At 56.7% G+C, this 25,596-nt stretch overlaps 1 protein-coding gene and 1 long non-coding RNA gene across 6 annotated transcripts; one reads left to right on the plus strand and one right to left on the minus strand.

The window, feature by feature from the left end:
• Positions 1 to 372: 372 nt before the first annotated feature.
• On the minus strand, positions 373 to 4,681 carry FOXF1 (forkhead box F1). The gene is made up of 2 exons (XM_064519767.1): positions 3,138 to 4,681; positions 373 to 1,712 (listed from the first exon to the last, which is right to left on the minus strand). Exons 1-2 carry the CDS (start codon positions 4,195 to 4,197, stop codon positions 1,552 to 1,554), a joined length of 1,221 nt encoding a protein of 406 aa, XP_064375837.1. The 5' UTR covers positions 4,198 to 4,681; the 3' UTR covers positions 373 to 1,551.
• Positions 4,682 to 4,991: 310 nt separating this feature from the next.
• LOC112987846 (uncharacterized) lies at positions 4,992 to 24,125 on the plus strand. Of its 5 annotated transcripts, none has more exons than XR_010391489.1 (6): positions 4,997 to 5,491; positions 14,889 to 14,981; positions 16,528 to 16,664; positions 18,277 to 18,447; positions 22,705 to 22,874; positions 23,083 to 24,125. It is a non-coding gene; the product is annotated as an uncharacterized LOC112987846 (long non-coding RNA). The 5 variants fall into 5 exon arrangements; XR_010391490.1 differs by having other exon boundaries at positions 4,999 to 5,491; positions 23,401 to 24,125; XR_010391487.1 differs by having other exon boundaries at positions 4,992 to 5,491; positions 14,886 to 14,981; positions 22,705 to 24,125.
• Positions 24,126 to 25,596: the final 1,471 nt, after the last annotated feature.

A 25,596-nucleotide genomic window follows, 5' to 3' on the forward strand; every position in this document is an offset into this window, starting at 1 on the left:
AAAAAAAATCGCCTCCGATTTTCCTCCCTCCTCCGCCTCGTTATTATCCCTGGAAATATTCCTGCACGGGCATCGCCGGGGACGAGGGACCTGCTGGAAGCCGCAGCCAGGAACAAAAGAGGCCCCCGCGGGCCGGCACCCGGGTGGGAAACGGTTGCGCCAAATGCGCGGAGATTTCCAGCGCTGACAGCGGAGCAGCGACGGGGCCGGGGCCTCCCGGGGCCTCCCGGCTCCTCCGCACACGCCCGGCAGCCGCGCAAGCAGCGCGCCGCGGAGCCGCCCCGGCCGGGCCGCGGACTCCTCGGATATATAATTACGCGTTTAACACCGCATGCTCGTTTATTTGCTGCTCATACAGTCGTGAAGCCCATGTACAAATAACATACATGTTTTATTTTGGTTCGATTTTTTTTTCCTTAGGGACAAACGTACACAAAAGGGCTGGGCCAAAAAAAAAAATAATTACAATTTTATACAGTGCAGAAAGAAATTAAAATAGGTGTCATCAAACTGTACAAAGAGGGCCAAAAAAAAAGAGGGGAGACGGAGGGGAATAATCCTTCATTATATATATATTTCTATAAAAACATATGGAGGATTGTCTTTACACAGAGACCATGATCGATTTAAAATTTACAAAGGTTAACTAAAAAAAAAAAATCTATATGGCAAATATTGCCAACAGAGATCCACCGCTTTAATACTGATCAACTGAGACTACTCGTGTCTCGATTATTAGCAACAACAAAAAAAATGAAGAATAAATAACAGAAGGAGCATGGCTGTCTCTTTTCAAAGTGCCTTATTCTCTCTGCATAGGGTCTGATCCTGCAGTCTTTATGCAGGCAAAAAAATAATAATAGCTAAAAAAAAAATCCCTCTGAGAGATTTTTTGCCGGCTGCGTGTTTGCCAGCAAAAAAAATAAAAATAAAAAAAAGTTTTTCTCGGAAGCAGGGGCTCGGACTGAGACGGGCTGAAGCGTTTGGGGGAAGGGGCCGGGCGCGACCCCGCTCCGCGCCGCTGGACCCGGGATGGGCCGAGCCGGCCGCCCCGAGGGCCCGGCCGAGGCTGGAGCTCGCTGCGGCTCTGCCCCTACCAAGCGGCGTCGCTGAACGCTTTGCTTACACGAATCCATTACCAACTTAAAAAAAAAATAATTCGGAACCTCATTCGTTAAAGTCTTAACCCCAAATTGCAGCCGGGGATCTCGGGGAGGCGGCGGCAGAGGTCTGGGGGCTGCTTCGGTTCTCCCTGCCCCGGTTCGCCAGCCCGTCGCACCCCGACCGCAGAGCAGAAGAAGGCAGAGACCGTCCTTGATCAAAGACACGTGTTGGGAGCGGGGGCCGGCGCAGCCCCGCGGCCCGCACGCGGCTCTCCGCGGCCGCGCACCGCCGTCCCGGGCGTCCGGCTGCTCCCCGCGGCGGCGGCGCCCGGGCAGCGCGAGGCCGGAGAGAGCCCGCTCCGCGGAGCGGCTCCCGGGGGCGGCCCGGGGGGGCTCGGCGCCCGGGTCAGGCCTCGGGGGCCCCAGGAGGCGGCTTTTCCGCCCCGTATCACATAACGCACGGCTTGATGTCCTGGTATGTCACTTGTTGGTGGTAATAGGAGCCGCTGCCCGCCGAATGCATGGAGGAGGAGGCCATGGCGTTGAAAGAGAAGACGAATTCCTTTCTGTCGCACATGCTTGGAGACTGCGAGTGATACCGCGGGATGCCTGCGGGACGGGGGAAAAGATCGTCAGCCATCGTCATTATATTTAGCAAAGGAGGTCGAGCAGGGGGACAAGGCCGCGGCGGGCGAGGGAGCCCCTCCGCCGCCCGCACAGCCCCGCCGCTCGGCGCGGAATTGTTTCGCTTTTTGTTGGTTTTTTTTTTGTGTGTGTTGTTTTTTCCCACGCGCGCCAGTCGCCGGGCCCGCCCGTGGCTCCGCGGGCGCGGACAGGTGCCGCGGAGGAAATCCCCGCGGCCCCGAGGGCTGGCTGCGCGCGGGCGGGACGGCGCGGCGCTTTCCTGCCCGGCCCAAGGACGCTGCGAGCGGACGGGCTTTCCCGCTCGGCGCCCTCGGCGCCCCGAGGCCACGGTGCGGGGCGGCGCGACGGGGGCAGACGCCGGGCGCAGAGCGCCGAGGCGGAAAGGCCGCCGAAAGCAAAACCGTTTCGGCAGCGACCTCGGGACACAGCAGCCCCCGAGGAAGCGCGGGGGACCCGGGATCCCCGCGCAGGGCTCGGCGCAAGCCGCGGATCTCCCGCACCCGCGGCGGGGCTCCCCAGCGCGACCTCGCCGTGAGGTTGGGGTGTCGCCCGGGAGCGTTTCAGCCCTCTTCCCTGCACAGTATTTTCGGTTTACACCCAGGCCGGGCGCTGCTCCGCGGCCCCGTCCCCAGCGCGGCCGGGAGCCCCGAGGTTGGGGAGAAACCCGCGGCCCGAGCCGCCCCACCGGGCCGCGGCCGCAGAGCATACGCGGAGCAGGCGGAGAGGCTCCCGCCGAGCCCCCCCGGGCCGCAACACGGACACCAGCTCCGCAGCAAGCCCGGCCCGGCCTGCTGCCAGCCCGGCCGCGGCCTCAGGGCCGTCCAGGCCCTGCGAGCGCCGCGTCCCTCCCTAGGCCTCTGTCCCGGGCCCCTCCGAGCCCAGCTCGCTCGTCCGCACTCCTAACCCGGCCCGTGGGCAGCGCCGGGGCTGCGGGGCCTGGCCTGGGCCTGGCCCGGGGCCGCGGAGCCGCCGCCCGGGCCCGAGGGCAGCTGCTCGCAGAGGGCCGGGGCCGAGCGGGGCCGCCCCGGCCGGGAAACCGGCGCCTTTGCTCCCCGGGACCGCGGGATCCCCCCGGCGCCGGGCGGCCCGGCGGGGTGGCAGGCGGGGAGCCGCGCTGCGCTGCCCCTTTCCGCCCCCCTTTCCGCCCGCGCAGCTCTGAAAATCCTTCCGATTTTCTCCCGGCCCCGTGGGCAGCCCGGCCCGGCCTTCCCTCCCCGCAGCCCCGGCCCGGGGGGTCCCGGCCCCGCCGCAGCGCCCCGCGCCCAGCCGGCCCCGACGGCGCGCACGGAGCAGCGCGGGGGCAGCCGCCTCCCGCCGCGGGTGCAGCGGGGGCCCCCCGGTTCCCCCCCCCCCCCAGCCCGCCGTGGCCGCCCGGCGCCGGCGCCTCACCTTGGAGCTCGGCGGCGTTGTGGCTGTTCTGGTGCAGGTAGGGCTGCTCGAGGGAGTGCGCGGAGAGGCCGGAGGGGAGCGCGTTGGCGGCGGGGTTGCAGGGCGACAGCGGCTGCTGCTTGATGTAGGAGGCGCCGCTGTTGAGGGCGGCCGAGGCGGAGGGCGCCCACGCCGAGGCCGAGCCCGAGTAAACCGAGTGCGGCTCCATGACGCCGCCGCCGGCGAGCAGCGGCGAGGCGGGCACGGAGCTCTCGTGGTGCGGGTAGTCGCCCGCCGCGGAGCCGGCGCAGCTGCCCATGTAGGAGTGGCCGCCGTTGGCGGGCAGGTGGGGCACGGAGTGTCCCGGCAGGCCCATGCCGTCCACGTTGCCGGCCAAGTGCCCGTTCATCATGCCCAAGCCGCCCTCGAGGGAGAGGCTGTTGGGGGGGCAGGAGAGGCCGCCGGCGGAGCCCTGGAAGCTGTAGCTCTCGGGGAGGTGGTTGAAGCTGAGCCCGTTCATCATGCTGTACATGGGCTTCAGCGCCTGGCATTTCCTCCTGAAGCCGCGCGGCCGGCGGCGGAACGAGCCCTCCTCGAACATGAACTCGCTGGCCGGGTCGATGGTCCAGTAGTGGCCCTTGCCCGGGCGGCCCAGCCCCTTGGGCAGCTTGATGAAGCACTCGTTGAGCGAGAGGTTGTGGCGCACGGAGTTTTTCCAGCCCTGGTAGGAGCCGCGGAAGAAGGGGAAGCGGCTCTGCAAGAACTGGTAGATCTCGCTGAGCGTGAGCCGCTTGGAGGGCGAGCTCTGGATGGCCATGACGATGAGGGCGATGTAGGAGTAGGGCGGCTTCTCCGGCCGCCGGATCCCCGCGTTGGTCTTCTTCGCCTTGGGGCCGCCGCCGCCCGCGGCGCCGCCGCTGCCCGGGGCGCTGCCGGCCGCCCCGGCGGGCGCCGCGGAGGCGGCGTCCATGGCCGAGCTCTGCGGCTGCTTCTCGGCCACGGAGGACATGGGGCCGTAGCTGCTCTGCGCCGGAGGAGGAGGGGGCTGAGAGGACAGAGCCTGCTGCGCTTCTGCAGTCATCTAGGGCCAGCTCCGCGGCGGCCAGCCCCGGCCCTCCTCCGCCACCCTCCCCCACGCGCCCCCCCAAACGGCCACGCTGCTGGGGGCTCCCCGCGCCTCCCCCCCTCCTCCGCCCAGCCGCCGGCCGGGCTCGCTTCCCCCGGCGGGCTTCCCCCCTCCGCGGTAAACAAATGGCAGCGACCCCCCCCTCCTCCTCCCACTTTATCCCTAAATCCAAGCCCCGCCGCAAAAGGCGAGCGAGAGGCGGAGGGCCGGGGGGGCTGCGCCCGGCTGCTGCCGCCGAGGAGCCGCCGCCGCCGCCGCGCTGCGCGTCCCGCCGCCCCCCCTAGCTGGGCCGCCGCTGCCGGTGCTGCGGGGAGCTGCTTCCCATCGCGGTGGCTCCCGGCTCTGCCCCCAGCCCCGCCGCTCGCCTTGTACTTTATCTCTCGCAGCGGCCGCTGCCGCTCCTTGACAGACGTAAGCGCCGAGAGGAGTTCCCCGCCCCGACCGGTCCCCCCCGCCCTCCCGGGCGGCCCCCTCCGCCGCCCTGCCCGGCCCCCCTCCGCTCCCGCTCCCGCTCCCCGCTGCCCGGCGGCTTTTAAAGAGCCCTTGTCACGCCGCCCTGCCTGGCCGGGGGCCGCGCTGCGCCTCCCTGCCCGCCGCCCACGGCGGCAGCGCCCACGCGTGACCGCGGCGGCGCGTGGGCCGCCCCCCCCCCCCGCGCGCGCTCTGCCCCGCTCCCGCTTCAGCGCCGCTCGGCTCCGAAAAGCACGGGGAGGGCGGGGAGGGCCCCACGCGGGCCGGGGACGGCGGAGGAAGGGCCTGCGGGGCGGGCGGCGGCGGCGGCGGCCTCCGCGCCGCGCGGAGCTTCACCCACTTCAAGGCCCTCGTCGTGCGCGCTTTTAAGCTCGGCGGGCCCGGGCAGGATGTTTATACTGCGCAATGTAAACACGGGCTCGGGGGTGCTTTAATAAAAAGAAATCGGCGAAAACTCCTGCTGCCTCTCGAAATGCCCTTTTCTGCCTCCGCTGCCTCCGCGGGCTCTGGCCCCCTCGCCTGCTCTTAGGCTTCTCCGGGGCTGGGTTTTTTTTTGGGGGGGGGGTATATAAATCTGTGCTGAACGGTTGCAGTTGAATGGCAGGAGCGCGATGCTCGGCTCCGTCGGTGCCACGGGCACACGCACACCCGAGGGGTGGGGGGAAGGAGAAGAGGGAGGCACAGTCATCTGACCCCCTTTCCTCCCCCCTTCCCCCCCCCCCAAAAAAATCCCTTTTGAGCATCTTGCCATCAGGAGAGCTGTCACTCACTCGTCAAGGTAAGTCGCTTTCAACCTTTGTCACCGTCTCGCGGATCGCGGGTGGAAACTTGTCCCCCAGGGCGACGCGGGGGGGGGGGGGGGTGTCGGGGCCGTCCTGGCTGTCGCGGCCTCTCGCTAGGTGCCGAGCAGATGTGCTGGCCGCCGCCGCGCTTGCTTTCAAGACCGCGGAAAGGAAGAGAGAGGGGGAGAGGAAAAAAAGAAGAAAAAATCCCCCCCCTCCCAAGTGCAGGCCGCAGCAGAGCGCTGCGGGTCTGCCCCGCTGCAGCCTGCACAGCCCGTGCCTCGGGAGGGGGGACCCCCGGCTCAGCACCCCCCCGAAACCCCCCGTCTTCCCAGCTTCGCTTTTAACGTTTTTTATGATAATTTAATACCTTTTAAAAGAGAGATAGATACCGATCGGGTTTCCAAACTCCCTCCGCGTTATTCGCAAGCAGTTGTCAGGAGCCTCCAGGGCGCCTGTCACATCTGTGACACAACCAAGAGGGATTTAACATCAGGGTCTTTTCTCCTTTCCTCCCCCTGCCCATCCGTCCCCCCCCTCCTCCGCAAAAGAAGTCGTTTTGCAAAAGCACCAGCCCGCCGGCTGCCTGAGCGAGGGGAGCGGCGGGGGCTCGGGGACGGCCACGGGGAGCCCCCCGCCCCCGGCCGGGCAAACCCCGGGGCCTGGGGGGCGGCAGCACCGGGGGGGGGGGGTTCTGGTGCTTTTTCCCTCTAGAAAGCGGGGAAAACGCTGCTGCGGGTGCGCTCGTCCGGCCGCGCCGGCGCTGCTCCTCGCCACCGCTTTTTTGCTTTATATCTCTGAGCGAGTGACTTCCCCCGATGTCCCCAAAAAAACGCAAGGGGAAGGAACTGACTCCAGCCTCGGGACAAAACAAACAAAAAAACCCCAGCTCGTGTAAAACCCGCGTTTAAAACGGTCACCACCGGCAACATTTCCACTAGGAAATACATATCTCCGTCTCCGTGGGAGCAAGCCGTTAACTCCGACCAAAATCTCTCCGTGGAAACGAAACGATTTCCCTTCCGCAAAACCAGTCCCCGCACAAGCGCTTCCCCCCCCCCCCCCCCGCAGGATCTTTTCGCAGCGTGAAGATTTGGTTTCCGACGTATTTCTTATAGCCAGCGAACATTAAAATGGAAATATAGTGCCCCGGGTTTTTATAGGCCTCGCTGTGGGAATAGCGCAAATGTTAGAGCATTTTATACGGTAAACTGAGCCCCCGAGGTTGGTAAATAGCAGCTTCGGGGAGGAAAAGCCGGGCCGTATTTTCGCCGATGTAAAAGCGGGATGTTGAGCGGGGACGGCAGGGACTGTGCCGGGGCTGGGGGAGAGGAATAAAGGAGAGGAAAACACGTCGGAGAGGGGTCCTTAGCGACGCTTTATCGCTTATGAACCTCCGCGCAGCTCTCGGAAATACTTTCAGATTCAAAACCTGCTTTTGGAGGAAATGAGGATGGGAAGGTTTCTGGGCTGAAGATCCCGGCTGGGGCCGCGCAGATGAACGTGACTCGCTTTCGCTGTTTTTTGCTGTCGTTTTTGTTGCTTTAATCAGGCCCGCCCCCAGCCCTCAGCAGAGGAGAGCGAGCAGGCAAAAAAAAAAAGGATCATCTGGAGCAATTAGTCCCTTTAATCCCGGCACCGTTTGGGGGCTCGTTTTGCCGGCCCGGCCCCGCAGGGATTATTCCCGGCACCTACCCCCGGCCCCGCTTCGCTTCCCGAGCGGATCCTTCCCCAAACCCCGTCCCCTCCGCGCCTTCCCTCCCCCTCCACGAAACGCCGCCGTGTTTTGTGTAAAAATAGACAAATCCGAGCTTTCTTCCTTTTCCTGCGCCGAAGGTATTTTTACTAGCTAATTGCTTAAGTGAAGTCAACTTTGCGAGCAGGCCGCGTGTAACCCGAGCATGGAAATGTATATAGGTGGTATTGTTATAGGCGGGCTGGGTGCTGCTCGGCGGAGGGGCCCGGGTGTGTGCGCGCCCGGACCACCCAGGGCGAGGGGAGTGACCGGCGCATGTCCCTCTCCCCTGCCCTGCTTCGCATTAACACCGCTCCCCGGCACCAGCCCTTTCCCCCGGCTGCGTTTTTCTCTTTTTTTCCTTTTTTTTTCTTTTTTTTCCTTTTTTTTCAGGCGAGGCCATCCCCGTGGCCCCAAACCCGCTGCAAATTGCTGCCTAAACGTTTACTTAAGGGCGAGCGGGTGCGTTCGGCCAAGTGGCTGCAGGGAGAGGGGAAAGGCGCTGGTCTGGGGAGGATGGACACGCTCAGGCCCGGACTAACCTGCCCAGGACGGTGCGAGCTGCCCCACGGAGGGGGCTGCGCACCCCCCGCAGCGGCCCAAAGCGCCGGCGGGGCCCGGCTGCAGCGGGGCTGGCAACGGGAGGGGTTCTTCCCCCGGGATGAGCGCTGCAGCGGGGGGGAGCTGGGGCCAGATCCCTCAAAAAATATACATATACACCCCTAAGGATTGAGCAAAGTGCCCCCCTTGGCCGGATCTCCGCTGCCCTGGGATGCACGGCCTGAGTGCGGGATGCCCCCCCCCCCCCCCCCCAAGCCGTGCGGGCGGAGCGGGGTCCAGCGCACAGCGATGTTTTGGCTCCAGCCCGAGGGTCGCGGCTGCAGACCCTGCACTCAAGGACCCAGCGGGACCTGGAGGGGTTTTCGGGAAGGGACAGCTCGAAATCGGGAGCGGCGCAGAGCAGAACTGCCGCAGCGTCCGGCCCGGCTGCGCAGAGGCGCACGCTGTCCGCCAGCCGCCGTGTGCGAGGCAGAAGTTCAGGCTTTGGTCAGAAAAGAAAAAAAGAAGCAGCTTACACTTTTTTTCCCCTTTGTCTCTCTCTTTTCCCCCTTCTGCCCGGCCCGAGACTGCCCCCCCACCCCAAGCCCACATTTTCCATGACGTCCTTCAGTGAAATATTGCAGCACAGGAATTTACAGCCCTCTTCAGCGCAGGATTTTTTAGGAGTTTTCTGGCAGCACCGAGTCCCCGTAATACAAATCGGTTCCAGCGATAATAAGCTCGGAGCGCTACCACTTAGACACAATCGCTTCCCACAGAGATCTTTAAAATATCTCCGGGTATTTATATCCCTGCTTAGGGCCGGATAGCTAGACTGCTTTCCCGGAGGGATGCTTTTTGGCTGGCTGGGACTCAGACCCGGGTACCAGGGCACCAGACAGCTGGCGAGAGAAACCGCAGGTCTGAGCTGAGCTCGCTGGAGCGACCGGGTGGCCAGTGATGCTCCCAGCCATCCCCGGTATAATGTATGTAATATATAGGTGCAAATCCAGGTGTAAATCCAAGCTGGCACTGCCGGACGCCTGCTGCTTTCCCGGGCACGCGGTTTCCCTGCGGGATCCTCTAGTGACTTGGCTGGGAGCAGAGTCGGGCCCGGGAGGTAGATGCGGGCTCAGCGCAGGTCCTGCAGCCGGGAGGGGGGAGGAGAGCTAGGGGCACCCCGAAAGAAACGGGACAACCCCCCAAACGAAGCAGGGACCCTCGGAGAAGCAGCTTGCCGCTCCCGGCTCCTTTGCAGAGCAGCGTGGCACAGAGACGAAAAATAACCCGTGTTGCCTTTTCCAGCTTTTCTAGCCCTAAGCGCCGGCGGGTAAAACAGGGACCTCGGTGCCTGGGAAACGTCTCGATCCCGCTCAGCTCCTGGGGCAGGGAACGGCCTCCCCCCGCCGAGCCCCGGGGCGAGGAGCCGGCGGCGGCCGGCGGGAGAGTCCCCGCTCGCGGGGCGCCGCCGGGGCTTCCCCGCTCCGCTCCCAGCCTCCCTGAACACGAGTCGTTGTTCTCCCCTTTTCTTCCAAGCCCTAAACAAAAATCCCGTCTCTGTCGCCTCTTTCCGAAACGACGGGAGTCGCGTTGCGGGACCTGCGCAAAGGTGCTGCAGACGGGGGCATTTTCCGGCGTTTCGAACAAAATACATCTGCGCGGAGAGGTGCGAGAAATTCAAACGGAATAACGCAAATTAAAGAGCGAAGGGATTTTTCTTGTATGGATACTGAAAAAACACGGGGACGATATATTGCCAAGCTAAATATCAGCCAAGCGGGTGGCTTCATCTCCCCCTGAGCACCGCGGAGAGGTGCAGAAAACAAACCCAACGGGGAAGGGGACGGAGCTGGCCTGGCGCTGCCCCCGCTCTCCCTGGGGGCTCAGTCCCCAGTGATCGGGGCTGCCCGCACCGATGGGGGGGTAGCCCGAGCCCCCGGGGCCGGAGGGCGAGGACACGGGGCTTCTTGGGAGGAAACCCCGCATGGAGCAGGCCCGGGGGGCTGGGGAGACCCGCGGGGAGCTGCGCGCAGGGAGGAATAAGCGCGTTATTGTGAAAGACCCCCCGCCCCGGCCGAGACCCCCGGAGTCTGCCCAGGGACGGCTGCACCTTTCTCCTTGGAAAGGCGCTTTGGAGAAAACAGCCCCGGTATCGCCTTCCCTTTGCGCCCAGGCGCTGCGCATCCTTCCCAGCCCGGCGGCAGCATCACCTGGCCGCGGAGAAAACGCGGGTGCCGAGAGCCAGGCGCTTCCCAGGGGAAGTGTCCCTGGGGTCTCCTGCCTGCAAAGCCCTGCTGCTGAGCCCTGCCTGCAGACCACGCACCTCGGGCTGAGACCCACCGCGGTTCCTGCCGGGGGAAGGGTCGGGGCGCCCGGGCCGGGCTGGAGCCCGGGGCGCAGGGGGCTTTGCCGACCCCCCCCCCCCCCCCACCGTGCGGAGCGGCGGAGCTGGGAAGGATGCGGGAATAGCGGCGGTTTCCAGCCAAGGATGCTCGGCAGAGCAGCCCCTCGCTGCCTCTCCCGGTGCCCCCCTGGGAGCAGCCGCGGCGGGCAGGGGGGCGGCGTGCGGGGGGGTCCCGCAGCCAGGCCCGGTCTCTGCACGGGGGACTCGTGCCCTGCCCAGGCGGCAAAAGCGGCTGTGGCTGGAGGCAGCCCCGGGCATCCCTCCGGGCTGCCGAGAAAAACCAGCACCCTGAGCCATTTCACCGGCTGCGCGGACAGAGCGGCTGGGCTGGATCCCAGCCCCGCAGCCCCGCAGCCCCGCAGCAAAGGGGCAGCACATGGGGGGCAGCAGGGGAACCCGCTCCCCCCCCCCGGCGCGGTGGGAAAGGCCACGGCAGCAGCGGCAGGCGCCGCCGGGCTTGGCCCCTGCTAGTCCCGCTGCGACTCGCTCTGCCCCGGACCGGGCTTAGCGAGGCCGGGCTGCACAGCTAACTCGTGTGTCAGCGGGGAACCCTCCTTATTTTTATTTTTAAACCTTGTTTCTATAATAAATCTCGCATCTAAACTCCGTGCCACCCCAACCCAAAGGGGGAGTTTCAGAACTCGTATTCATAAACAACGCGAAAAATCCCCTCTGTAAACAACGGCAGCTCCCTGCTCGCGTCTCCCCTCTTTACAGAGGAGTGGAGAGGGTTTTCCTTGGAAGCTCTCCTGGCAGAAACTATTTTCCAGCTTTTTTTTTCTTTAATAAATGAATTTCCAGTTAATGATACATCGCTTAATTGCCAGACCCCGGGAGCTCTCTAATGGCACCAGCGAGCTCCGGAGCTGCACTGCGGGGTGTTGCAGACTCGTGCCCTGCCTTGCTCTGCAGTTACCAGGGCAGAGAGCTAAAAGACACTAAAAATTGGTTAATCGTCTTTCCCGCATCTTTAGAAAAACGGAAGAGCGCGTCGTAAAACGATCCGCTTTGGGCGACTGGCGCCTGGCTAAATATTATGAGCGACTTTTTGGCTTTAAAACTGTTCTGCACGGAACGATGTGCTTAGTTGGTATTCCGAGGAAAGGTGTTCGGTGGATGTATGAAATCCCCAATCCAAGGTGGAAAGGATTTACAGAAAATTGATTATTATCCCCTAGAGTTTCACCGTTTCTGTAACAAAGCAGTTGCCTTTTGTGTGTGTGTGTGTGTGAGAGAGAGAGAATAAAGCCATTAGGAGAAACGGGTATATCCATCTTCTCGTTTCTTGTCTGTGTTTCTTAGGGAAGGGGGTGTGGGTGTGTGAAACCTGGGGAGGAATGGAGAAGAGATCTGGAAAAAAATCGGCGCAGAACATAGTAAAATTCGAATAACGAAGCCAGAAATTATTTTGCTTTTCCTTTTTTCAACATCACTCTTTGAATTGTAAAATGTCTCAGAGTGTCTTAGCAAAACACCCTTAGTTCCGCGCTCTTCGTCTCCCTGAGATTCCAGTCCTTAGATATGTCTACAGAAATCATTTTGCATCTAACCCGTTAAAACCGGTGGGTGGAAGAGCTGCTGCCTTTCCCCCGAGGTGCGGGGAGCAAGCCGCTTTCGCCAGCGGGATTTGGGGGTCACCTGCGGGGAAGGTGCTGCCCGGCGGGACGCGCTGCCCTGGCACCGTTTCTCCCGCGGGATCCCTCGCTCCGCTTCGGAAACGGATCTAACGCGGGTGTTTAATCCCAAGCACCGCGGGGGCTTTCGGCGGGCGGAGAGGACTTTAACCCGGCCGCGGGGCTTCGCCGTGCCCCGCCGCGGCGGCGCGGAGCCCTGCGGGCCGGGGGGGCCCTGCCCCCGGCGCAGCCCCCGCGGAGGGTCCGGGCGCGCCGCGCTGGGGTGACACCGCTCTGACCGCCGCAAACGCAGCGGGCGCTGGCGCCGCCGGGAAGGGGCATTTTCTTTGCCCCGGCAAAGGACGGGGGAGCTGAAGGGGCCCGGGGCGGGTTTGCACCCCGCCGCCACCGCAGCTCGGGAGAGCAGCCGCCCGCCTGGCCCCTGGGAGAGCTGCATCCTCCCTAGCGCAAGTGTCTGGGTCCGCGGGCAGAGGGAAACACGAGTGCTTCCAAATACTGGAGACGGGCAAATAGACAGATACACACTCCTGGGGGAGGGAGAAAGCAAGAGAGAGAGAAAGAGAGAAAGTAAGAGAGAGAGAAAGAAAGGGAAAGAAAGGGAAAGAAAGAGAAAGAAAGAGAGAAAGAGAGATAAAGAAAGAGAGAGAAAGAGAAAAAGAGAAAGAGAGAGAGAGGGAAAGAATGAAGAAAATAAAGAAAGAAAGAAAAAAGAAAAAAGAAAGAAAAAAGAAAAAAGAAAGAAATTAAGAATGAAAGAAAGAACGAAAGAAAAAGAGAAATAAAGGAAAGGAAAGAGACAGAGAAAGAAAGAGGGAAAGAGAGGGAGAAAGGAAAGGAAAGAAAGAAGAAAAGAAAGAAGAAAAGAAAGAGAGAAAGGAAGAGAAAAGAGAGAGAAGGAGAGAACAGAAGAGAGGAGAAAAAAAGAAAAAAATGAAAGAAAGAGAGAGAATGAAGTAAAAAAATTCCTGCAAACGAAAAATGGCAAATAGACGAGATAAGCTTTCCCTGCAAGACTGGGGTGAATCGGGAGACAGACGGAGGAAAAAGCTCCCAAAGGCACCAACAGACCGCCAGCAGCGACCGCCCGCCTCTGCGCGGGGGCTGCCGGCCGCTGCCTTTACCTGCCCCGCAGCCGCGGCGGCTCCCGGGGGCAGCGCGTTCCGAAACGCCCCGAGCACCGCGCAACAGGGGCAAGAAAGGATAAAATCCCGGGCTTAGGCTGGGGGGGGGGGGGATTTGTTTTTGTGTTTATCCCATTTTTAATCTTTTTTTTTCCCCGAAGAGCGAAATTGGCGGTGCGTGCGCCGCTGCCCCTCCGCGTTTGCGCGGGTGCGGAGCGCCCCGCGGGCAGGGCACGAGCGAGCGCCGCGGTCAACCGGGGCGTCCGCGCCTTTTACGCGCGGCTCCTGCCCCCGCGCCGCCGCTCCGCGCCCGCTGAGCCCCGTAACGTCCCCGCTGCGCGCGGCGGCACCGTCTGCTCGTTGACTTCACCGGCTTAGTAGGTGGCCGTGTATATTTTTGTTGAAGTAGTGTTTATGTTAATGAAAAAGGCTGAGATTACAAACAGACCACTGGATGCCCGCGACGCTGCTGCCGGATTGGTCTGAGCTGTGTACTTTAAACCTAATCAGTTGCTGCGAGCAAATATGATTTTTTGGTATTTTTAGCAGAAACACATTTTGCGCGCGTCGGGGAGCCCGTGCCGCCCCCCCCCCCCGACCCCGGCTTTTGCTTCGCTGCGAGCTCTGCAGCGGCTTTGCCATCGCTGCCCAGGGAGATGCAGCCCGCCAAGGGGACTGCGGCGGGCGAAGCGGTGGCATCCAAACCAGCTCTCAAAAACTAACCACAAAAAACAACGAAAACGAGCCCTCCTGCTTGGGCTCCGGCCACGAAGGCTCCGAGCCCGCTTCTGGAGCCCGGCCGGGGAAGCTGGGGCTCAGCTCGTCTCCCCCCCCCGCCTCACCCCGCAGATGCATTTCAGTGTCCCTGTGGCAAACGTGTGTTTGATAACCTTGCTTGTAGCAGGGGAACCGGAGACCCTGTGGGCATGGATTTTGCTCAGGGTTTTTTTTCCCGTCGGGTGGATTTAGGCAGTACTTGAAATTTGCTCCAACACGCCGGTAATTCACCCATTCACGAGGGTAAAAAACATAATTCCAGACCCTTTAAATGCTTCCTGAGCGGGAATCAATTCTGCGACCTTCACGCAAAATTTAAAAATCCATCTTTTTGAGGGGGGAAGACGGCAGCGATTGTCTGCCTATTTTTCCTTTGATCTCAGAGTCTGCGTTTGGGATCATTTTGATTCTGCTTTTCTTATCAGAAAAACTCTCCAAAATCATTCCGGGCAGCCCCCACGTCCCCTGCCCAATTGCTCCCTTCCCTCTCTGCGTGCTTCGACTGTCGCTGCTTACAGGTACAAACCGTATTTTTACAGACTTCGCCACCCAGTCGATAACTTTGCAGCTTGGAGAAATCCACCTTTGAGCCCAGCTGAAACGGGAGCGCCGGGACTTGTCCCCGCGGGCGGACGTGCGCGCAGCGCTTGGCGTTGCGCTGCTTTCCAACACTTTCCTTTTGTGGGCAAAAGCTCTCGGCGGAGGAGCCTCCCCGGCAGAGCCCCGCAGACCCGCAGCGTTTGTGCATGCAGATATTTTACTACTCTTATGGTTCCCCATTGACTAAAGTTCAAAGAAAAAACGAAGCGTAAATATGTCTCCGTTTGAAGGGGATGTTAACAAAAATTAGGGAGAGGGAAACATTAGCAGGGAGAGGATGAGGGGACGAACAGCAAGAAAACCCCGAGCAAACCTTCCCCCTGCCATCGCGGTGCCGCACGAGAGCTGCAGGGGGGATTTTCGCCCCGCTCTCGGTGGCAGCGGAGCCCCCGAAATCAGCTTTTCTCCCTTGGGATATCAGTCGGGGATTGAGCCATTTCCAGGGGGAAATGGGAGATTCCCAGCGCGGTGCTGCCCGGCGGCCGCGGGCGGGGGGTTCTTTCTTCTCCCCTCGCACCTGGGGTTAGCCTTTCCCCTTTTCCCCTTTTTTTCCCCCCGGAAAACGGCGTTTTCACCCAGCAGCACCGCGCTGCCCGGCGGAGGGGTTGGCGGGGCGAGGAAGCCGGCAGAGCCTGGAAGAAAACGGCCCCAACCCAGCCCGTGCTGCGGGGACAGGTAGGCCGGGCGGGGCGGGGGCGGGGGCGCGGGCCCCGGCGCTGCGCTCCGCACCGCTCCGCACCGCTCCGCACCGCACCGCGGAGCCGGGCCGGGGCTGCCCGCTGCCCGCCCCCGCCCCGCACCCCCCGCAGCCCCACACCCGACCGCACCGCTCGCTTGCAGCGCTAATGACGCCGCGTACCAGCTCCGCGGTGCGAGGCAAAAGCAGATGAAAGTGGTGTCACATTAATGTCAGCTAACAACTCGAGCCCACACAGCCTTGATTGCGCTTATTAATCTTGCCAATTTGTCTGTCAGCACTCGGCTAATCCCTAAATAGCCTTCAACAGGTGCTTTATGCTTCCGCCACATCCCTGCTCCCCCCGCCGCCGGGGCAGCCACCCACCGCTCCCCCAGGAGCCCCTCGGCTGCCCCGGGGACGCTGCCCCCCCCCCCCCGGGTGCTCCCCTTCCCCTCGCAGGGCTGGGGGCAGCGAGGCCGCTGCGATATTGTTTAGTCTGGCCAAAGCGGGGCCGGAGCTCCGGGTTTCCCCAAAGGCCAGGGAGACCCCGGAGAAACCGGGGGTGGCGGGGGGGGGGGGATTAGCGGGGGGCACCTCGGGGTGGGGATGGGGAAACAAACCCTCCGGGTGGGTTTAGTCCCGTGTCACTGTCAGCAAACACGGTCGTGCAGGACCCTCTGCCTCGGCGGCCGCGCAGCAGCGAGTCGCGCTGCTTTTATCTGTCGTGGGTCTGGTGGTTTTATTGAGGGGGGAAAAAGACTAAAACAAAAGGTCCGAACTGAAGCTGCAGTGGAGAAGCCACATTACACCCTGAGCAATTATATGCTGCTATTAAGCTCAGGGTTAAATATTTTCTTTACTACACTATCAGAAAATCCACTGGCTTATTATAGTGTATGTTTAGCTATAACCACTTGAGTATTGAATGGAAGATAAAAATTATTGTGTTACAAGGCTCAATCTTTGTAACACTGTTATTTAGCACACTAGTCTTAAACACAGGTTTTGTATGCAGGCACTCCTATTAACTACTCAAGCCGAGACCAGACTGCTTTCCGCTTTCTGCATTAAAAAACCGTTTTAGTTCTGCTCGGCAACTCCGCTTCGTTAAACAGTTCACGCAGAGCTCTGAAGCCCTTGGCGTTGCATCGGTCTCCTTCCGCAGGTCACCTGGGAGATGTTCTGCTTCGGGGACGAGCTGCCAAACCCGCGCTTGGTGGAGCAGGCTCCTATTTTAAAACCCAGGTTGGCTCAGGCTATTTCCAACACTGTGCTCAGGGCAGCAACAAGGAAGAGCTTTCAGAGGCATCTTCAGCCCTTCCCGTAAGAGCCTGGTCCAAACTGGTCCGAGTCACCAAGGGAAATATTCCCACTAATTGAGCTCAGGGCTCAATTCATCATTAACCCTTGGGTGCTTCAGATCAGATCCTAAAAGCTCTCCAAAAATACAGCTCACAACTGCAAGCTGTTTCACTCCATCCCGACCTGGATTTATTATCAGGAGACAGATAGATCTTTTTTCTTTCTTTCTTTCTCCCCAAGCCATTTATTTCATCCAATAAGACTATCCATCACGGTACGCTGGAACCGACCTACGAGCCGAGGATATTCTTAGATACGCAGCATGTCAGGAAACGGCTAGCAGCCCCGCATGATGCAAATATTTGGATGACCGAGAGGTAGGAAGGATTGTCCAAATGTTTACTAAAGGCTGTTGATAGCCTAAGGATTTATAACTGGTGTATAATGTCTGCCCCCACACAGCTCCTCTAGCAGGTGCATCCAGTTTCAACATGACACATGGTATGTGTGTATGTGTGCGCTCTGGGAAAGGGGATGAAGGAGAAAGACTGCTTCGCAGGTCTCACTCCCTTTCCCCAACTCTGATGAAGCTGCTTACCGGTTTTGAGCCTCGGGAAAGGCAAGAAAGGAGCCCAGGACCAACTCCAATGATGCAGAGCCCTGGTAGCAATTCAAACCATCGCTAACTTTTAAAAACAAAACCCAAGAAATGAATATGTTTAATTAGAATTTCCTAAGTGAAACCAATGCTCCGAGTTATTTAGGCCCATCAAAATATTCCCTGTCACACTCCCTTAGTGTTGTGGTGGAGGAAATTCATGACATTGTTTTAGTTATTGTTCTTGGCATTTCACTTCCTTATTTCCACCACCGGGATTTGATCTCCTCTGTCTTGCTGAGCTCTACAATAAGCCCTAATTGCTGCTACAAGCCTATCAAAAGTGCTAACAGATCGGTTTTAACCATTTCTGGTGTTCTGATAGCTACAACTTTCCAAGAGTGATGCACACAGCTGGAAATAACCCCCCATCTCTTGCCGAGTAGCGCCTCTGCCTTCCCTTTCCTCCCAGCTCTCGGAAGGAGCGTGTTGCTCTGCGCAGTGCAGGCAGCAGATCTCTGTCCAGCCAGCGGCTGCGTTAGCAGCAGGAGATGACCCCCCAAAAGAGGAATGTACACCCTAGACAGACCAGGCTGACTGACTAGAGAGGGAAATATAGCCAAGGAAAGATTTAGCACCTTGCCCAAGGCCATGTAGCAGTTCAGTGGCAGAGAGAAAATGAACTCTGGTGCCTTGATACAGTGACTACTGTCCAGCTGCTGCTGCCCCAGGAGTCATTCGCAGGATCCAGAGAGGCATTGGAGGGCTCCAGCCCAACCTCCTGCTCCAAGCAGGTCTGTCACCACCACGAGATCAAGTCGGCCAAGGCTTTGTTTAGCTTGAGTCTTGAAAACCTCCGAGGATAGGGAGTCCAGCAATCACGAATATTGACAGTCCTTATCGCAGCAGCTGCAGAGCTGTCAGTGCCCTTGCGTCCATCTAACCCGGAGTCTCAAAGTGTTGGCGATGCAGCGGGCTTTTTGGCTAAAAGCATTCCTCACTACCACGTTTTTGAGACTCTTTAGCCTACAAAACGGGAGAAATCAGCAGAAAATTGAGTCACTGAAGTCTGGTAATTGCCTTCCCCTAGTCTATTCTGAAGTTTTGAGTCTGCTAGAAACATGAACGCGTGCCTCTAGTGCGCTGCAGAATTTCAGACAACGTGCTTTTCTTAGTAACATGCTTTTCTTAGTAACGAACAGCAATTGTATCTGCCGCAGAAAAGCCTTTAATTCATTACAGCCCTGGACTAGTAGAGTTTACTGACTGCTCAGATGGGCGAATACAATGGCCCTATTGTTTTGCCAAGGGAAGATTTCTTAGTTGCATGCTGTTGCATAAACTGTATGTTTTCTATTTGTTACCTGACTCATTTCAATGCATTTCCTTAGATAGGTTTAAGACTGTTTGTCCTCCTTGTGCTGAAGCAATGAAAGAAACTATCAGTGGCTGTGGACCAGATTATTAATATTACCTCTTTTGGCTTGTTTAAAAAATAAGGAGAGAACTTCGTGTTCTTCTCAGGAGCAGAGATTGCGTAACAAAATATATGGGAAAAAAAAGTAAGTACTCAAATTCCAAAGTCATCTGTTATGCTCGATGAAGGTTTATTATATATTAAAAGAATTCAGTCCCGGTTTTGATGTCACATTCTCGGTATGACCTTAAATGTGGAGTCATAACTCAGACTAATCTGGACTCATTTCTCCTTGAACCTATTTCTCAGCAATCACCCAGCAGAGCTGGAAAAGCGTTTCCTTGGCGATGCTCTTGAGCCATAGACTGGTTCCAAGCTAGAGGGATGCAGGGAAAACCAGTTGCATCCGTTTAAGTGTCTGGTTGCTAGCTCCAAATTCTCACTGGGGCTGGTGGCACCTGGACTGGGCATCTCAAGGACCTACATCGCAGGTGTGGAGACTGGAGGTGGAACATTAACTGGGGCAGCTGTTTTACTGCAAGAATGACTATTTCTGCAAATGTGTGCACCACTCACATCTCTGTTATAACGAATGTGGTCAAATTGCACACAGCCCAAAGCCTTCTTCACAGTTCGGCCAGCCATGCCTATGTACTGATACCTCTAACATTTCCTAGGTGTGAGCCTCAGTGTTACATTCTCCAGATTTGCACTCCAGCAGGGATGTGGTACGGGGCTGGGATCTTCTCCCTGAAAGTCTCCCTCCAGGGAGACTGGCAGAGAGGTCGGGAGTCACTGTGGCAGGCGCCCTCCTTTCCTGGGATCCCAGGGCCGGCCCTGCGGATGCAGTGTGGTGGCAGTGCTAAAGATTAGGGAAACTGAAAAACGCAAGCATGCCAGGCTGGTGGGGAGCTACACACCATCCCCTCACCAGGCTGCCCAGAGAAATTCTTCCTGGAGAGATCATACAGGCTCTGGCTGTGTTATCTTCCTGCGCTTCCCGGCCTCTGGGTTGGGAATACATGCTCTCTTTTCCAGTCAGCTGTTTTGGGATGTGTTATGCTGTTTAAAATACTGTTGCTACGGTTATGGACCAGCCAACAAGCATGAGTGGCCCGGACCCAGCTCACTGCTGACCATCTCCTTCTGCCACTGCCTAACCAGGTGCAGGGTCCAAAATTAGGGAAAATGCCTACTCTGAGACGTGTGTAGCTCATGTGGTTGTACCACCCTAGGAGCAAGATTAGAAAACTACTAGAAAGGCTGGATTTAAGGCTTTCCAGCCCAGAGCTCAATCCACTTTTGAACTCCTGATCCTTGCCAGGCCCTGAACAGGGACGCTCAGCAGCTCACGCGAGTTCTTCTAACTTGGACGCACTGCAGCTCTTTGTCTCATCTTTGCTACTGAAGTCCAACCAAGGGGAGGCTGCAAACACAGTAGGATTCAGCCCAGGGCTGACTGAAGTAGAAATAAATTAGCTCAGTCTCTGCTACATTTCAGTGCATTTGGGCTTGGAGGCTGTGAGCGATTTCTTGCGGTCCAGACCAGCAGGGCAGTTTTGGCAATACATAATCAGTTGTTTTTCTAAAGCGAACCATTGTTGACAGATCGAAAGATTTTTATTCCGTAGGATTTCTCCCGGCTAAACTGTCAGGGAACTTATAGGTCACATTGCAACTCAGATTCCTTGGAGTAAATCACAGTGTGGGGCTCCTTTATCTTAACCAGAGACTCTATACAGGAATGTTGCACTGTCCAGCTCCCAGGCCACCCACCCCTGATCCCAGACTTCAGCATCTGCTCCAGGCCCAAGCTCTGACCCCTATGAGACATGCTTTTGCAAGGTCAGGAGGTTGGGTGGTAAAGGGGGAATGGGGGATAGCAGAGGCTGGTTCTGCAAAGAGATTTCAGGGGGATGTTTACACTGGCCATTAAGTGCAGACTTGAGCCTGTTTTTCTCTCCAGATTTGCCTCCCATCTGCGTTGTTTGCATGAAAGCATGCATCAGGCACAGCCTCAGTCCCAGCTTTAGAGTTTTCTTGAAGAGGGTGGCCCATGCATGCTCTGCACCCTCGGTCCTTGGTCAGGCAACTTGGGCCAAATGGACCAAGGTAGGATCTGATGAGGCAGCCAGCCCTGCAAGGCAGCTGTCTGATCTGGGGCTCTTTCTAAGGAAAATGAGGATGCTTTTAGCATGAGCTACGACTAAAACATTGTGGTGTAGCCAAAGGCAGGTAGACCATAACCAGAGAAGCCCTATGAGACACCACATAGAGGAAGGGGAGAAACAGATCTGTCAGATGGAAGTAAATGGATGCCCATCCAAAATGGATGGAGATACAAGTCTAAGTATTGCTTTCACCCAGAACAGTGCATTTCTTTCAATATCATGCTGTGGTGATTCAAGCCCTTCGAGTTTGTCAGCAGAAAGGATTATAGAAAATACTCTTGCACTGAATGAATGGGCAAGATCCATTTCATACACATGGACAAACCATTCTTCTCTGGTGGAAACTGTGTCCTTTGGGATCAAATCAAAAATGATTTCATCTGAACTTTTTCTGTGGAATTTTTGTTTGCATTTTCCTGGAAGGACCAAACAACCATCTTCATCCAAGAAATAGCTGCAGAAGAGTCACTGAATATGGTCTGACTGTCCACCAGTAACAAGGCAGATCTCTTCTATGTGTATCACACTACTTTCCCACGAGACACTTTAATAGAGAGAGAAAAAAGAACATTCCAAGGAAGATTTGGGGGGTTTTTTAATTGCAAAACCGAAAATGGTTTATTTTTTTTTTTCACAACCATTTGTGTAAAATTCCTTCCTTGATGAAGGGGAAGATGTTATTTGCTTTTTCTATAAGGGCTGATCAAAGAGGAGATGAAGATGGTTGAAGAGGAGATGACAAAGGAGATAAGACGTCAATCCATTGCCCAGTGAAATAAGTATTGATTTCACCGAGCAATATACAGGGTTGTATGGTGATTTTTTTTTTCCCTCACTACTCATTAAAACATGCTACCCCCCAAATTTCTACTTAGCCTTCTGAGTGAGTGACTAATTTTCAGAACTGAATTACTAAGTCTTAAATTAGGGAACTCAGCCATGTCAATCACTCAGCCCCAGGTACTTGAGGGTATTTAAATCACTCTGATGGGAACTGAAGACTGGATCTAAAAAGAGACTTGGTGACCTCGGTACAAAGCAATACAACACGTGACTCACGGGTGCGAGCTCCCTGCAGCGGGTCGGGGCTCCTCCCCTGCATGGGGACCGCGCCGGAGAGCGGGACAGTGGCACCTTCAGGGCTGCACCTCCCCGGGGCCCAGGCACCATCCTCCAGGCTCTTCCTTCCCACAAGGGCTGCACTTGGTGGCAATCCTGTCCCTGTTGCACTGAATAGCCTCCCAGCTAAACCACTTGCCGTAGTGCCAGAGCCTGAATTCAAGTCTCTTCCCAGTCTTTGCTTTCCTCCATGACAGCGCCTGGGAGCCTCCATCCCTCCCTGTGCAGCTGTTCAGCTTTGCGAGGGAAAGGCTCCCAGATGTGCTAGGGAGGGAGTGGACAGAGTCCTGAATTCCAGTCTGTGCTGTGTGGACTCTTTGTATATTTTATTTTAAGGAGAAAATATGTACAGAGACCTTGGAGGAAGGCTGGGGAACCAGACACGTCCATGCGAGCACGCTAACCACTGGTCTAGGAGGTCCTGCAAGTTATCTGCCCTCAGCTTTCCTCTGGCCGCAAGATTAACTGGCAGCTAAGGGGCCTTCCAGGATCAGAGGCAGCTGAAGTCCATTCGTGTCACACAACAAGTCCTCAGACCCTCCTCTGGAGAAGGCTCGAGGCATCCAGGCCCTTTGAGAAACTGGGCCTGACCCAAAAGTCAGGGAGCACAGCAACACCTAAGCACCCATGTTTGATACTTTTGACTCATAAAATTGGGGCCACATCAGATCAATAAATATTTACACGCTCATAAGCATGTTATGGAGCTGATTTCACTGCATTTTAAGTGCATTTTGCCATGGTACTTGGTAGCTACTTGCTTGTTGCGTGAGACAATACATTTATGAAGTGTTGGCCTTCATTTAGTTACTAACCTCATTGATGTAGAATATAAAAATGGTATGAAACTAATTGTTTCCATGGAAACAGGAATCCAGCAAATGATTTCATATCACAACTTGGCAAAAGAAAAAGAAGAAACTTCTGTAATTGTTCCCATTAACCAAATGCAAAGGACTCATGCTCAATCTCTACTACACTCTGTTTCACTTCTGCTGTGAATTAGGGGAGGAAAAGTTAGCACAGAACCACATAAAAAGCACTGAAACAAGCTGCACTTTACTGAGCATTTGTAGTTCTGCCACCAAAACAATTTTCCTTCTGCTTTACAGGTTTCTGGCCAGCAGCACAGGCTCTCACAGCCCCCCGTTCACCGGGAGACATCATGCACAGAGGCTTTAACTGTGCAAGAGCTGTGCGTGCAGGCAGAAGAAAGACATGCCCTACCACGCTGCAGGACTGAGCAGGACAGGCTGGAGACAGGACAACCCTCACTTCATCAGTGAGTGCTTAGAAAGTGAACTTCAAAAGCAAACTTAGAAATTCGGCTTAGAAACACAAATTTTCACTTTGAGTGAGTGGCCAGGGCAGCCCTCCCTGGCCCCAGGTGACAGAGATGGGCCATAGTGCAAATCAGCTGGCGTGCAGAAGGGGAAGGGAACCAGCCCACACCTCATCTTTACTCAGGTTTTCCCCTGTTTTGTCTGTAGGGCATGCTGAGGACTGGAGCACAAGCTCAGCTTGCTTTAGACAACACCCCAGTACAGCTGTACTGGAGGAACTGAAGGTTTCCCAGTTCTTCGGGCCCTGTAGCTCCCACCTGCCCAAGATTTCCTCACCCCACTGAGCCCAGTGAGAAGCAGTAGGTCCTAGCAAGTTGCTTTATGGTTCAGATGTCATGGACCATCACGTGCAAGATCAACCTGGCTAAATTTTAGTAAGTCTAGTGCATCTGCAATGCCCCAGGGCACCCTGCCTGTGCACCTGTATGGAAGTGCTCACCTCTCGTGCACCCTCCTACCTCGCAGGATGGAGACCTGGCTGCCCACCTCCACCATCAGCCTGTCCCCCCATTGGTGTGGGGCTCTGCCCCCTAACCCTGCCCCTCATGCACAGTGATACAAGGAACCAGCAGCACCAAGGATGGATCTGCTCCTGGGACGATGCCACCCAACCCCGCCGGCCTCTCTGGAGGAACGAGGAGACACTACCTGCCACCTCACCAACCTGCTCCGTCCCGGGAACGGTCGCAGAATGTGTTTCCCACTGGGCTAATTATTGCTAATTGTGCCACTTTGCTATCTCACCAGCCTCACCCTGCATAGGGCTGATAGGGATATCAGTGAGATAAGGAGCATGCAGATAGCCCAGGTAACTGGTCAATGCTGTCGAACTGGTGGGGTGAACTGCTCTCTGGAGGGGTTTTATCTCTTGCCGCTGACTGTCAAGAGCTCCTGAGGCACCAACCTCCTAAGGACGATACTGCTGTACCAAGGCTAGGCAGAGTGGAGCTGGTCATGCTCCTTGGAGCCCTTTAGAAGAGTATTAGCGATTTTGGTGACTTGGTATTTGCAAGCAATAAAGAAATAAGCTGGCATTCATTTCAGAGTAATTCTTTGAAATTTGCTTAACATGCAGTTTATTCTTTTGAGTTGTTTTTTGTTGTTGCTAATTTAGCACTATGGAAATGAAGGTTTCACCCTTTCTCCCTTCTTCCCCCCCACAGAGAAATAAATTCTGTTTTTTCATCAAACCCTGTATCTCTCAGATCTTTTGCCCCTACATTGGTCTGAGCAATAGGTAGAAATTATTACCACCTGTTTATAAAGGAGGAAACTTGAGCCAAGAGCCATTGTCATTCATTTTCAGAAAATTACTCATAATTGAACACTTGAAAATTTCACACTCAACTCAGAGAAGTCTTATACAGGAAGCACATTGTCTCCTACAGCCTTGTATAGCTTCTACCTGCACGTACACAACAGCACATCACACCGAAGGTGGAACAGGTTGGTGCCTGCCGTGCCACACCAGTGCTGAAGACCTACGCACTGCCTTTCGCTTAGGCATCTCAGTGCCGGTTGTAAGAGCTGAGAGAGCACCACAGTCGCATTACGATGACTCAACTGCGGCAAATGTGTTTCACAGCTTGTGTTTCATGGCTATTGGTGTCAAAGGCAGAGCAACTCATACACCTGAGAAACCGTTTTGGTCCTCTCGTTTGAGTCTTGGAATATTTTCCATGTCAAGTATCTTCACTTATGAGAGCAAAGTAGGAGACTTGGAGAAGCAGACAGACAGACAGACCACTTCTTCCTCAAGGTACCTCGATCATCTGCTGTTCCTTTATCCTGCAGAGTCCGGTCCGCTTTCAGTTTGGTTTCAGTTACCAAAATTTCTCAGCCTGTTGCAGTAAAGTTCATAACAAAGTCTGTGGCCGGCTCTTTCTTTGATAATTCCTTTCCCCCCATTTGTTTATCTCAAGCACTGAGCTTTGTTCCAGGCCCAAAACCAAAAGCCTTCCTACCCTGTTCTCTTCTTGACTTGTTGCAGATGTAACGAAATAAATCTTTAGAAAGAACAAACCTTCACTTCCTCTCTCCCGTCTGATTCAGTCACAAATCCCAGGAAAGAAAAATAAATCACAATGTGAGCTCACCCAGTCCTGGAGGATACCACTTCTACTTCTGTAGGCCACCGTTCAAATTGGACGTGTCCATCCCTCAGAGAGGTCAGCTAACACGGCAACTTAATCAACAGCATCAGCCCAGGGTATCACATAAAACGAGCCACACAAAACAAAGCCACATGCATTTCTGTGAGCCAGAAGCTCGTCTTCTCAGCCCTTCCAAATACTCCACATCTTTTTTTCCCCGTATGGTCTCACAGGGAGACGAAGTTCAGATAAACACGAAATCCTTGTTTTGAACACAGCCAAAGTCAAGGGTGGACAAAGTGTGTTGTGGTTGGGATGAACAGAGGTTGACATGATGGTCAGTGCTGGCTGTGAGCACACGACCGAGCTGTTGGTGCCTTCCCAGAGGTTGTTTCTCAAGCAGCAAAGGGCAGGATACAAAGCTGGCTTTTCCTCACAGCCTGGCAGGTTGCTCTGTCCCTCTGGTCTCTTCCCTGCCACCAGAGTCACCCAACATCTTTTAAACTGTCATCAGAAAAATCAGCTGAAGGGTGCATCCCTCTTTCTAAATTGCCCATAGGAAAAAATT

Source organism: Dromaius novaehollandiae, chromosome 13 (assembly GCF_036370855.1).
Source record: "Dromaius novaehollandiae isolate bDroNov1 chromosome 13, bDroNov1.hap1, whole genome shotgun sequence".
NCBI lineage: Eukaryota > Metazoa > Chordata > Aves > Casuariiformes > Dromaiidae > Dromaius > Dromaius novaehollandiae.

What these genes read in the sequence shown, in the direction of transcription:
- FOXF1 (XM_064519767.1), bottom strand. Translation starts at nt 4,197, where the DNA reads ATGACTGCAGAAGCGCAGCAGGCTCTGTCCTCTCAGCCCCCTCCTCCT. An exon ending in CAACGCCGCCGAGCTCCAAG is followed by an intron (nt 1,713 to 3,137) that starts GTGAGGCGCCGG and finishes CCCGTCCCGCAG; the next exon opens with GCATCCCGCGGTATCACTCG.